Source organism: Nicotiana tabacum, chromosome 8, assembly GCF_000715075.1.
Source record: "Nicotiana tabacum cultivar K326 chromosome 8, ASM71507v2, whole genome shotgun sequence".
Lineage (NCBI taxonomy): Eukaryota > Viridiplantae > Streptophyta > Magnoliopsida > Solanales > Solanaceae > Nicotiana > Nicotiana tabacum.
In genome coordinates, this window is record NC_134087.1 from 206812493 (window position 1) to 206826309 (window position 13817).

The 13817-nt window shown below is 37.9% G+C and overlaps 2 protein-coding genes across 3 annotated transcripts; one reads left to right on the forward strand and one right to left on the reverse strand.

Annotated features, from left to right (window-relative positions):
• The first annotated feature begins 6012 nt into the window (after positions 1 to 6012).
• Positions 6013 to 9190, forward strand: LOC142162613 (uncharacterized). 2 transcript variants are annotated; one of them, XM_075218865.1, is made up of 3 exons: positions 6013 to 6203; positions 6561 to 6617; positions 7466 to 9190. In XM_075218865.1, exon 3 carries the CDS (start codon positions 7763 to 7765, stop codon positions 8732 to 8734), a length of 972 nt encoding a protein of 323 aa, XP_075074966.1. In that variant the 5' UTR covers positions 6013 to 6203; positions 6561 to 6617; positions 7466 to 7762; the 3' UTR covers positions 8735 to 9190. The 2 variants fall into 2 exon arrangements, with proteins under 2 accessions (XP_075074966.1, XP_075074967.1); XM_075218866.1 differs by lacking the exon at positions 6013 to 6203 and having other exon boundaries at positions 6443 to 6617.
• Positions 9191 to 9926: 736 nt separating this feature from the next.
• LOC107759959 (uncharacterized) lies at positions 9927 to 11153 on the reverse strand. The gene is made up of 3 exons (XM_075218867.1): positions 10794 to 11153; positions 10253 to 10323; positions 9927 to 10166 (listed from the first exon to the last, which is right to left on the reverse strand). The coding sequence occupies exons 1-3, from the start codon at positions 11123 to 11125 to the stop codon at positions 10135 to 10137; spliced, it is 435 nt and encodes a 144-aa protein (XP_075074968.1). The 5' UTR covers positions 11126 to 11153; the 3' UTR covers positions 9927 to 10134.
• Between the last annotated feature and the right edge of the window lie 2664 nt (positions 11154 to 13817).

The window sequence follows — 13817 nt, forward strand, 5'->3', positions numbered from 1 at the left end:
AGAATTGGATAAATGTCCTACTTTATTCCTTCTTGACTGTATAGGTATGGCTCTCTAAAGTTTTCAACTGTCATATTCATGCATGTGAATCAATTAAATTCTTGAAGAAGTCCAGTAATGCCCCTCCTTACCCGTTCGATGGTCCATTATTCTACTAAAAAGAGCTTCTCAAATATTATTCTTTGTTCTGTATCCACTTCTAGTAGGTGTTATGAGGGGAAGATGTTATGTGAAAGGTGGGGTTATTTCACCTTGTGATCTTGCTAAGATCAATGGACCCTTGAGATGATTTGGATTCGCACGCTTATACATTAGATTAGCGTGTGTAATCCACATTGACGATGCAGTAACTGCCTGACACGAAGGCTAATGTCGTTCAGGTGGAAAATGGTCCAGGTTCTAAAGTGGCAAAAACTGTAACAATTTTACCACCAAGGGATCAATTCCCTCATAATTCAAGTCCTATTATTCTATTCTTGTGTTATATTCTTCTTAATAATTCAAAAGTGAACTAAAGTGGACTTCTTTTCATCTCCTGTTTAGTCATGCATGTGTTAGAAATCAGAGCACTCTAGATATTATCAGGCCAGTCCTTAGTTTCACCAAATAGATTGCTAAGAATGTTAACAGCTTTTATCGGCACAGACAGGTGATACATGAATTCGGAACAAAACATGAAAGTTGCATTATTCCTGACAGTATTGAATATATCAATTTTAAGAGAAATACCTCTTTCTTGACAGGTACATGAGACAATGTATTAAGGTATACGATCACATGACGTTTACCTTTGTTTTTCATCAATTCTCTGAAGATTCTGAATGTGATGCATGGCACAAGATTTGAACTTTATGACTTTGAAGGCCTGTAATTGTTTATATGATAAGTGAAAAGCTTAACCATCCTTGACAATAAGCAACTTAGTGATCTCTCGCTTTCATAAAAGGAAAAGGAGTGTAAGGTTATACTATAACTTTTGCTTGGTTCAAAAGCCATAAAAGGAGAATGCTAATATCTGAACTCCCTTACTAAAGGGACAGTTTATTATGCATTGGTAAGAGTTTTCAAGCAAAGATCCAGTTATAAGCGGCAAGAAATGAGTGAATATTACACAATCTATGGTCATTGATGAGTCACAGAAAAAAATCCAGGCCTCTCATACAAACACAATATGATGTTCATATATATTGGAGCAAATCAAGAGTAATCCGAGATTGAAAATGAGTTGAGGTCACTTGACCAGTTATTGGGACCATGAATGCTGACATGGAAACTATAGCTGATTCCACCTAAGCGCAGAAGCTCGGATGTTGACATAGGATTTGATAAGGAGGAATCCTAATCACCATTTTTAACCAGACAAGATGAATATTCTGGATAAGAAAACCTCAGCCAAAGTTCCATCCTTTATTCTATATATGTGACCATTCTATAAAGGGGGCCAATCCTCCTCAATAATACTTGCCAGAATCTATATCCTAATGGTAATGAAAAATATAGCCGTTGCTTTTGAATTTTGCATATTCTTATTGTGCTGTCACAAGGTAAGTTTTAGCTAGAGCTACTTTTGCTAATAGTGCTTAATTAAGATATATTCTTGTAATCTGTACAAATGACTTATTTGAAAAAGGGAGGGGGGGGGGGGATAACTCATCGTGTATTAACGACATTGATGATTGTGACCATAAAATCAAGAAGAATGATTGTATAGATGTGTTCATTATAGCCAAAAGAATGCACAGATTGAATGAGTTCTCCACTACTTTTAGCAAGATTTCGGTTTGACAACTGAGTTTATGCTCTCTATTCCTATCAGAATAAAGGGTTCTAAATAAGATCACTAGTAGTGGCAAAACAAGAATCGTAGAAAGGGCTAGCCTTTTTAGTGCCACACCGATGACTTGTCTTTCTTGTCAATCTTCAGCATCCAAATAACCGCGTAAGGACGCGTTATTTGGATATTTAATATCATTATGTTTAATGATTGGGTTGCTGGATGTAAGAAGCATCTCATAAAAGTAAGTCAATTATTGATTTTCAAGCAATGCAGCAACGAGTAGCCACATCTGCAAAAGAATCAGAGGCCAGGAGCTTTTCTCCTTTCATGTGTTCTACATAGTTCTTTTTAGCATTCACAATCTATCTAATCTCAATTACTAATTATTGCAGTTGCCTCATTTATCTCAAACTCAAGCCTGATATCTCTCCTACATACCTTTCTATTATCTATGTAGCCTTACTTTATAGCTTCTACGTCAGAACATGAAGTAAAATATCAGTTAAAATCAAGTTTTTTAGCATGCAATAGTCCTCCTTTTGCAAAGGCTTTTGTGGTTTTCTTCATCCTATGTTGCTTCATGGACTCATCAAAATGGTCTCTGGGTGCGTGTCCGATCCTCCAAAAGTAGTGCATTATTGGAGAATCTAACACGGGGGCGGAAGCAATTTTGGAGAGTCCGTGCAATATAGCTTTCATCTACATATTAAGACTTGATGACTTCATCTGTTGATCAATAAATTAAGAATCTTTAGAACACATAAATAAATTGTTAAGAGTATCTTTAGGTTGTTTTAGCAAAACAACTGGTATCAGAGCCCAGGTTCAGCGGGATGAGTATGGCGATGGCTGAGTGATGGTTCGGGGCTCGATTTTCTTATCCTTACGAGCTTGGAGATGCGTGCACAAAGAAGAAGCTAGTTGCGGACTTTGTTTGCCGTAAATACTCTAACAATGTGGGTGGAACACGTTGAATCTCCGAAATTGACCTGCGAATCGTGGTAATGAGCCATGTGGAACTTAGTTCGGGGAGGGAGGGGGGACCCTTGGATTGTGGTGATGGGCGATTGGGAACCTACATATAAGGTATATGGATTTCTTAATGGTACGAGACCTTTTGGAAAAACCGTACGGGCTTGATCCAAAGTGGACAATATTACACCATGTTAAGAGTACTTGCAAGCTGGTTATCCCCCACTGGTTTCATCCTCAAATTCATAACCTATTTTTCTAGATCTTAAATTCTATTTCGCGATTTACTGTAGCAAGCAGAATTTTCCAGATTTTGTTGTTATTTTCAGTTTTTCACGTCAATGATATGGTGACGTTTTGAGTAGCCATGGATGCTGTCGTCTCTCCCCAGCCTTTGGCTGTGGGAGAGCCACCAATAAAACCCACATATGCTCAGCAAATCGCAACAAAAATAGACCCTATACCTCGCACAACTCCAAAACTCAAACCAATCCAGTTCATCCATGGAGAGCCAACTATAATGTTTTCCTTAGAAGAACGACAACAGTTTGCTGTGGAGGAAGGCTTGCATCAATCAGTAGTGATGAAAGTATCTCCAGGAGCACCAGAACTCAATGAGCAACGAGATTTACTGCCCAAACACTTAGGTGTTAAAGGTCGATATATCATCGGTTTACTCGCACCAAGACAATTACTGCTAAGGTTTGATCGTTATGATGATTATGTATGTGTTTTAGCTCGCTCTGTTAATTATCTGCTGTATAAGGGTGTTCAGCTTCAATATCGTGTATTTCCATGGACGATTGGTTATAACCCAAAGGAGGAAACAACAAAAGCAGTGGTTTGGATATCGTTGCCGAATCTGTCACCAGATTTGTTTGCAATGCCTTCATTGTTGTCTATAGTGCCTGCTGTAGGAAAACCAATTGCCATTGATAAGGCAACACAAACTAAGTCCAGACCTAGCACTGCTAGGGTGAAGGTGATCTTAGACTTGCTTGACAAACATCCTAATCGCGTAAGGTTGCAAAGTGTGGATACAATTTCTGGAAAAGTACTGGAGTTTTTTCATGAAATCGTTTACGATAATTTACCACTGTATTGTAATTGTTGTAAGCATCAAGGCCATGATGAAACTACGTGTCGAAGACTTCAGAAAAAAATCGTGATGAGGATGCTCAGATTGCTGAAGAGCGGCATCGTCAAGAACAAATTGGTGGTGCGAAATACAAGGGAGATTTGCGTCAGTTTTTGAATGAGAGGAGGGCCTTAAATGATGGTGATCGAACTGCTGGAGATCACATTAACCATACAGATGCTACAAAGGTGTTAAGAGCTCCTCAAAGGGCTCATGAACACGCTGAAAATTTGATCAAGACAGCACATGTAACAGCTGTATCTACAAGGCATATGGGGCGTAATCCTGTTTCTAGTGCAATTGTCCCAGTTGCTGAAGCCCTTGCTAGAGTTGCTCAGGACTTGAAGGCTGGAAAAAATACTGTGGTTGATCAAGCTTTACCTGGAACTTCTAAAGGTTCAGCTTTTGTACCTGGGATGATGAATGACAGTGCTTTAGCTGTAGCTGTTCGAACAATGTTTGCCAAGAATAATGCAGCAGTAACATTGATAGGACAAGTTGACAAAACTGAAAGACGATCAGCTACTGTAGGTTCACAATTGGAGGCTAATGTTGCATTGAATGCAACTGGTAATCGTCCTACTGCTGGGGTTATTAAAGCTACTGCTGCACATGTTGATCTAACTGAAAAAACAACTCAGTTAATAGATACTGCAGTGCAAGATGAGGAGCAGGAACTTGAAGATGTTGATGTTGTGAGAAGTGCAGATGCTACAAGTTTGAAGGCAGGTGCTGGGCTCTTTAATGAAGGGGTTATGACTTCTGTTGCTGGGGTTATTGACAATTCAAATACAACACATGCTTCAGCTCCTATCGTGCCACTAGATGAGGTGTTAAAATTGGACAAGGGGCTGCCTAAACAATCCAAACATGTTCACGCCTCCACTATCTCTACAAGAATGCACATAGTCACTGCTGGTGCAATGCATGCCGATGTTGATCGAGGAAAAAATGTTTTGGCACATGGTCATCAAATTTCTGCGGGGCAAGATAAAATAGGTGTAGGGGCAGTAGGTACTACAAAGAGTAACAACTGGAAAGTGGTGAACAAATCACCTAGCAAGAAGCAAACTCCAATGCTTCAAAATCAGATTGTACCATCAAAGGCTATTGGAGTTTTGAACTCTTTCGATGCTTTGGTGAATGAGGGTGAGCATGTTAATGAGGAACGACAGATGGGGTACGAGATACGACCAGATGCTGGAAAAATTAATTTTACAGGTAGTGAAAAGGAGCAGAAAAATGAAGCGGACAGTGTTCGCCTTGAGATCGCATATGGTGGTAATCACAATGGTGAGACAAGTCAAATTTATGCTGCAGATACGCCAACGCTACATATTTCCAATTCGGAGCTTGATAAAATGGTAAACGATGCCGTGGCAGCTATGATGATGAACACAACCCCAAAAATTTGCCAACTACAATATCCAGGTAGTAGCAAACAACAACTTGCCAAGAACACAGGTGGTCGACTTATTGTGTCGAAGGACATTGTTCCTATTGATGCACAAAAGGCGATGGCAATTAAATCCAAGCTCTGGGATGACCAGCGTGAGTATGATGATGAAGAAGATTGTGGTGTTGATTTTGCTGGATACTCATCTGAAGAGGCAGATAAGGTTGATCAGGAGAGTGCAGGTGAAGAACTTGATTCAATAACACTGCCTAAACCAGATGGTATACCTGTTACACCTTGTGTATTCAGCGTTATCATGCTGTAAATGGGATAATTCGGTAGGAAGATAATTTCTATGAGATATTTAAATGATGCGATAGTTATACGTTAAGATTGGAAGTCATTTGAGTTGTGATTAAAAATTCGACAAAGATCGCGCGCAAGTTACGGGTTTAAATTTTACTGGAATTTGGATAAAATGTTGATGACCTTTTATCTCAATATACTGGGAGTTATGGTGTGTTCTACCTACCGAATTGAAGGTCTATGAGTTTAGTTTCCAAAGCAATAAACCGTTCGTTAATACGACTTCGGAGTAGAGAGATATTAACATTTTCGTACAGGGGTGCACACTGTTACGGGAACAGTGTGCCTAGTCGGGTTTAGTCAAAATTTCTTTATTTAAGTCAATTTTTAAAACAGAACCCCTGCGTTTTATCTTCTCCAAAACAGAACCAAAAACCTAGGGATTTCCTCTCAAACTTCTCCCATCCATCTAGCCAAGCATAACAACAATTTAGTCATCCTCAAGATGGAGAACACCATGGTAGCTTTGGAATCGTGAATTCTTCGGTGTTTCACTTTTCATAGCAAGACTCCGTCTTGTAATTTCGAATTTTGAGTAATTCTGGTCACATAAGGTATGATTTAACTTCCTCTTTGATCTTTGTAAACTTCTACCGTAAGAATTCTTAAGAAATAGTTGAAACCTCTATAGAAATATTCTTGATTTTTTTTAGAAACCTCTCTTAATATGGCTTGATTGTTGGGGCTGTTCTATATGATTTTATTGTGTTGTTTGGATCTGTGAAGATATGGATGGAATTCTGTTGATGAGGAGATGTAGTAAAGTAAAATTTAGTGGTGTGTTGGGGGGGAAATTAATCTACAAAAGAGTCTACAAATTCATGGCCACAAGTTGTTCGCGTAAATGTCTAAATGAAGAATTATTTAAGCTATGAGCTTGAATTTGATTTTGAATGGTTTGTATTATGTAGGAAATCATTCCTAAGGCTTTTGAGGTCTTGGAAACAGTATATAACTCCATCGACAAGGTATGTAGGGCTTTCGCTATACTTTTCGGCATGACTAGAATTCGAATAAACGTTTATCGAATTGTCTCGTCGGATTCGAGTTATTTCACCTTCAACTTATAAAGATGCTTAGACCTGATCTTTTCTCATAGATTGCTTACTCTAGAGGATATCTATGAATTCTCGGATTTCCTTGTTCCTTGCTTAAAAAGAACTAGAGCCTTTTACTCGTTCTCCTTTCGACGTTCATATAAATCATGAATAAGTAACATTTACTTCAAAGGTACTCATAATACACAACTCTCATGTTCTTAGTACTTGTTGGCTCGTAGTTGAAAATTAAATATTTTTAGCCACAACCATGATAGTCGGGGAAGAATGATGATAGGCCACTTCGACTCTTCTTAGAATACGTCTTTTAAGGTTGGTTTCGCATTGCACCTATATAATTTATGATCTAGTATATGTATGTATTTACTTTCATTACCGAGCCGCATTATAGACGGCCGGGTATGACACATATTGTGTAACCACTGATCAGTTGGGATTACCGAGCTTCACGTGGCCGGGTACGATTCTACCGAGCCTTTATTATGGCCGGGTATGTTATGGATATTATAGCCCCACAGAGGGATTTATTTTTATATAATGTGATATATTATAAGTAGCGATAGTGAACGACGGTGTCACGAGCATACATTTATATCCATGTTGAATTTTAGTTTCCTACCGAGGCTAGTTTCAGAATTTAAATTATCTTTATGTCTCTTCTCTTGTTAATTACATTTTTCATGTTACACTTGTCGCCCTACATATTCAGTACATATTTCGTACTGACGCATTTTTATGCGCTGTGTTCATGCCCACAGGTTCGAATAGACAGAGTGGTGTGCCTCCTCAGTAGGACCCCCAGGATCAGCGTTGGGTTTCGCACTCCACTTCTTCGGAGTTGCTGACTTTGAGTCCATAGGTACTATTACAGATGTATATGTGTGGTTTTGGGCATGTCGGGGGTTTTGTCCCGCCCTGTTGAGATTGTCTTACACTCTTAGAGTCTTGCAGACTAGCGGTTATTGTATATATATATTTTTCGTATCGCCCTATCGGCCTTCTGGATAGCTGTTATACTGTTGTTACAGCCTTGTTGGCCTAGTTTATATATATATATGTCGTGTTGGGCTCTTCTACCTGCAGGTTATTATATTTCGGATCATATCTCATGGTTGGTTCGCTCGGGCCTTCGGGCATCGGGTGCCAGCCACACCTCACAAGGTTGGGGTGTGACAATACCAAACAAGAGCCATAAAAGCATGTTGAATCTCAACGCTCCAGCTTTCATTCCCAGGTACTCTCCAGTTGCTGCTCTAAAAGTCAAGGATGTAGTAGCTGGAAACATAGTTCAAAATGCAGCCACATCTAGTAACCAGATTGATCGAGCTGGTCGAAAGTATGGGCAACAACAGCTGAATGCAAACACCTCAGGAGCTATAGTCACACTTCCAACTGGTGGACAGCAGCAGCAGGATACAACGCCACCAGCTATCACTTTGCAGGATGGAAAGTTGCTTGATGCATTGCAACAACAGAATGAAAACAATGCAGGAGCAACAGTAACTTCTTCAACTGCTGGACAACAACAGTTATCTATAAGGGCACCTGTTATCACGATGGAGGACAGAAAGCTACTTGATGCAATGGTAAGTTCTAAGCCCCTAAATTCTCTAAATACAAATCAAATTGGTAGCACTGGGCGTGGGGATTGGACCAGCAACCAGGTGAAAGGCACAAAACAAAGTCAAAACAAGGCAACTATGGTTAACAGACAAGATGGAAATGGTTTGATGGCACAAGAATTTTTACAAGACATGCCAGATCCAGTATCTGTGGGTAGAGATATGTATGAGGAAGGAGAAGAAGATGCAGTTTTGAAAGAATGCCGCGCACATGCAGCAAGAAAATGTGATTTATCACCTATGCATAGCGGAAAAAATAGGAAATCTCATACAAGGAAAAATAGTTGGGACGACAAGGTTAATGATTTTTTAAATGTTAGGCGACCTCCAATGAGAGTTGCCAAACAAAAGCAGGCTGCCCCAACTACATCAACGAGGTCCAACCGTTCAAAAAAGAAAGGATGATTTTTGAATACATTTTGAACACGGTTGAGGAAAACAACAAAGAATTACAAATTGAAGATTTTACAAGTTTGCAAAAGAAGGGACATGAACCAAATTGGTACTTCATTCTATTATACCACTTTATTAGTATTCTCATTTGTAATATCATCACAGAGTATGTTATAAATTCTGTGATGATCATTGAATATTTGGTACTCTCCAGTTCTTATTTTTTACATGCGTGCTAGTAGGTGAGACCTTTTCTCTGCCTCAATAGGATTAGTAGGGTAAGGTTTAGCCCAGTTTGAGTTGCCTTGGTACTATGCCTTTGGAAAAATATCCACATGGCTATGAGATTATATGCCCTCGTGAGACTTTGCCGGCAGCTACACCATGAATCCTCTACATGAGGCTGCCATCATAAGGCAATGTGAGGCGCAGATGAGTGATTATATAGCCAAGGCATATGGGTAACAATACTGGTGTTATTGTCCCCCTTATTTGTACTGTTCCTAATTGTTGTATTTTTCTTTTCTTTCATTAATAAAAAATTAGCCCTAGGCGCTTGCCTAGCGGATTGCCAAAAAAAAAAAAAAAAACTTGCAAGCTGGTTTAGCCCAACATAAATGAAAGCTTTATCCACATTGCTTCTTGTTTTTTATGATCTTCCAGTCAAAACTGTAAACAACAATGACCAGTACTCTCTTTTGGCCCGGGAATTTCGTAGCAAAAGCCATACTGTTTGTCCCACAAGCAAAAGGTTGTGACACTGTTGATAGTTCAATCGTAGTTATACATCCACTTGCTAAGTAGAACCTAGTCAATTTACAAATGTTTAGTCACATATGTTGTAACAGACTAACAGTATGGCAGAACTACTTTTAGTGCCAACTACAAAAGCTGCAGCTTGACTAAGAATATTGATTCTCAAAGGGAGGATAATATAATACTAGTTTGAAATTGAGACGCGATTATTGCTGTTTAAAGGAAGTTGGGAAGACTCATCTAAGCCGCTAGCCACAGTCAACAGCACTGGATTTAGGATTTAGAGTCAGTGTCTGGTTCTATACATATATATATATATACTTTCTTTTATTTTTTTCGTACACATATAAGGTCCGAGCCTAAGCTAGCAATTCCTTCAATAGGATACATAACATTAATCATTGGACTACCCCTACAAATGCAGTTGTTGAAACTTGAAAAACAGAAAGAATGCAAAATCTGAAGGGATTTCATTCATAGAACAATTTGCGAAGTTACAATGCAGTTAGATTTAGAAACCCTTCTTTGAGAAACTACAAGGAAATGCTACTAAACACTGTTAAAGAAAGGAAGAAAAGAAAAACTAGAAGGAAAAGAAAGGTTATTGAGGGTTATGTGTTCTGGTACATTTCAGTTATAACTTCATGTCGCCGCGCTCAATATAAATTACTTTCTCTCAGATCACCTCCTGAAAAACATAGAAATGAACAAGATGTTAGTAAATAATAATGCTGTTGGAAAAAGTAAACTGTCGATTGTGCAGTATCAGCTCACCAAAATCCCTAGGTGTTTTGCATTTATAACATTCTGCTCTACTGGCGTAGTTGTGCATACCACATCCTAATCTGTCAGACAAGATCGAAGACAGTTATTTCAGTTAAAAGGAGTGTAGTATGTCAGTAGTAAAAGGAGGATATTTACGGCAGGCTAACAGTCAATGTAAAACTAGTCAATTTTGTGATGAATCCTCATAATACAATGTTTTCTAGGAGTCCTAGTCTTATCGGAGATTTATATGCCAGTAGAAAATATAGTGAACTTCTAGTACTTTTTAATTTTTATTTGTACAATACTGGTATGAGATGAGTTAAGATTGAGCGATAAGATTAATGAAGATTCATATAACCGACCCCAACTTGCTTCAGATTGAGGCATAGGTGGTGTTGTTGTTGTTGCAATATTAGTCAGATGAGCTTAAATGGAGAGACATGAACATTTAGGATTCATACAGTTAAGCCTATTTTGCTCGGGATTGAGCCATAGTTGTTATAGAGTAAGTGAACTGCATGGAAAATGTAAGTAAATGTGAACTAACCCGCTGCATATCCAATCACCACTCTTCCAGCCAGGAACAGAACTTGCATCATATCCATAACCTGTTGATGCCATCATTCCTGCCCCAATCCCATAATAATCGCTTTTTAAGGCACCACATCTATAGCAGTTTGTTCGACTCGCATAGTTGTGAGAACCACAGTTCATGGCACTGCAATACCAGTCTCCGGCTAAGACTTCTGTTTTGTTTAGTCCATACATGGCAACATCAGCCGGCGTTGCATATTTAGGGCAGCTGCATCGTTGGCATGCATCCCTTTTCTTGAAATTTATATGTTGGCATGCAGCACACATCCAATCTCCATTGCTCATTTTATGTCTAACTGAAAGTGAACATAAAAAGATGATGAGAACAAATTTTCATATGGGAAGTAAAGTAGGCCATATGAAAAGAACTGCAGAAGGAAAATAAATCATCGATGCCTTACCTTGTGATGAACTAGACGTAAACTTGAAGCTCAACAAATGGTTTGCTGGAGGTGGTAATTTTGATGAATGGTCTGAGGAGGTTTATATAGTTGGAAACCTCATTAATGGGGCCCAAAGTTTTCTTTTTGATCAGTTGCGAGCTTCAGACGGTTCCTTAAATAGGAACCACAAGATAGCACAAATATTCCAAAAAATAATTGGATAAACCTCCTACTTTCCTTTTTTCTTGATCGCAGAGGTATGGCTCTCTAATGGGATTTCACATGCATGAACATGACGACTACACCAACAACAACAACGACACAGTAAAATCCCACTAGTGGGGTATGGGGAGGATAGTGTATACGCAGACGTTACCCCTAAGGTCTGCGTACACACTACCCTCCCCAGACCTCGCTAATGAGATTTCACTGAATTATTGTTGTTGTCATATTCATGCATGTGAACGGGGTGGATGCACGTTTACCCAAGCAATGTCAAAATTTTGCTATATAGACATGCAAAAAAACAGAACTATAATATAAAATATAAATGACTTTTATGGCATAAAGCAGGCATTGGGCATAGTGGTGAGGTTGCATTTTTCTTGCTTGATGTCTGGGAATCGACCTCAGAAGAAACCATTTTTTGTTTTCAAATTTTTTAGCATGGTCCTTTTGAAAAAAATAGAGAGTTGGAACCCTCAATTTCATCATAAAAATTAATCAATTAAACTTGACTTCCATGTTATATAAGTGATTAAAGAAAATGTTTGAATGCATAAAGGAAGTTATTTAAGCATATACTCCTATAACAGTGCTATCTGTACATCATCTAGAATCTTAATTTAAAAAGATTTTTTAATTTTTGCGATTTTGCAAATTTTAAACAAACTTCTTTGCTATCGTAATTCTAAACTTCTAATCTCTTTCGCTATTTGTCCCACAATTTATTCATTTTTCCTTAAATATCAACACCACTTGCTAAAAGTTCTGCAACGCCCTTGCATGCGAAGCACTATTTTCTTGCATAAGTCCAGTAATGCCCCTCCTAACCCGTTCTCGGTTCATTATTCCACTAAAAAGGAGCTCCTCAAAAATATTATTCTTTGTTCTGTATCCATTTCTAGTGGGTGCTATGAGGGGAAGATGTTATGTGTGTGTGGGGGAGGTTATTTTAACGCGTAATCTTGCTAAGATCGATGGATCCTCAAGATTATATGGATTACACATGCTTACACACACTGGCAAAGCCAGGAATTAGGGTGTTTAAACTTGAAATAAGTAAAAAAATCTCCAATAAAGGGTGTTCAATTTATGTTATATACGATTAAAATCTAATATTTTACCTATATAAACAATGACGAACCCAGGATTTTGTGCAAGCGGGTTCAGTCGGAGAAGTCCATAACTAACATAAGCGGTATAAGCCGTATAAGCGAGTTCAAAAATAATTTTTATACAAAATTTACCTTGCTTTAGCCATAATTTATATATATATGCAGTATTATTTTTTGACGAAGCGAGTTCAGTTGAACTCACTTCTCACCACTTGGGTCCGCCCTTGTATATAAATAGTGTAATTTTTCAACCAAGGGTGGTCAGTTGACTGGATATGTACCTTCGCCCCTGCTTACACATTATATGAGCGCGTTCAGGTGGAAAATGGTCCAGGTTCTAAAGGGGCAAAAACTGTAACAAGGTTTACCACCACAGGAATCAATTCCCTCATAATGTATTATTCAAGGTTCTATTCTTCTTAATAATTCAAAAGTGAATAAAGCGGACTTCTTTCATTTCATGTTCAGTCATGTTTGTGTTTACTTGTCTATTTTAACATAAACCAGTTTTAGAACTCTTAATCACATATGTAAGCCTTTTCCCTCCATTTGGAAAGCAATAATATGATAGTTTCACCAAATAGATTGCTAAGAATATAAAAAGCTTTTATCGACACAGAAAGGTGATACATGAATTTGGAACAAAACGTGATAGTTACATTGTTCCTGACAATATTGGATATTTCAATTTGAAGAGAAATACCTCTTTCTTGACAGGTACGTGAGGCAATATATTAATGGTGGGGCTTAAACTCCGTATAAATAAAACTCTCGTTCATAATGACAATTGTGTCCTTTTCTAGTGGAAATTAACTTTATGGTTCTAGGCTATTTTGGACCTTTATAATATACTAATATCCATGAACGTGCGTTGCACGTTAATAATGGCACATGATGATTTAAACATTTATTTATATGAAGGAACAATAAAATTTAATTAATAAGAGAAATTTTATGTATAATAATACAACAATCATCTAAATGCCGAAAAATATTATTACATTAGCATAATACATGAGTTTAAAATAAAAGGACATCATCAAAACTTACACAAATGATCAATTTTGTCATGTTAATTAGATAATTATGTATTATAATTTAAAAGTATTTAATATGATGATATCTTAACGAACACTTCTTTGTGGACAATATTTTTGTGTGTATATTTCCTCCTAATATTTTGGTTGCTCTGCCTTAACCAGAACTCTTGTTGTCGATCTTGATATCCCTCTTGAAAGTACAATATACAGTTGTTCG

Coding starts and splice junctions, on each gene's coding strand:
- LOC142162613 (XM_075218865.1), top strand. CDS start 7,763: ATGTCGTGTTGGGCTCTTCTACCTGCAGGTTATTATATTTCGGATCAT.
- LOC107759959 (XM_075218867.1), bottom strand. CDS start 11,125: ATGAGCAATGGAGATTGGATGTGTGCTGCATGCCAACATATAAATTTC. Junction 10,324..10,793: donor GGTGATTGGATATGCAGCGG/GTTAGTTCACAT, acceptor CTTGTCTGACAG/ATTAGGATGTGGTATGCACA. Junction 10,167..10,252: donor CAAAACACCTAGGGATTTTG/GTGAGCTGATAC, acceptor TATGTTTTTCAG/GAGGTGATCTGAGAGAAAGT.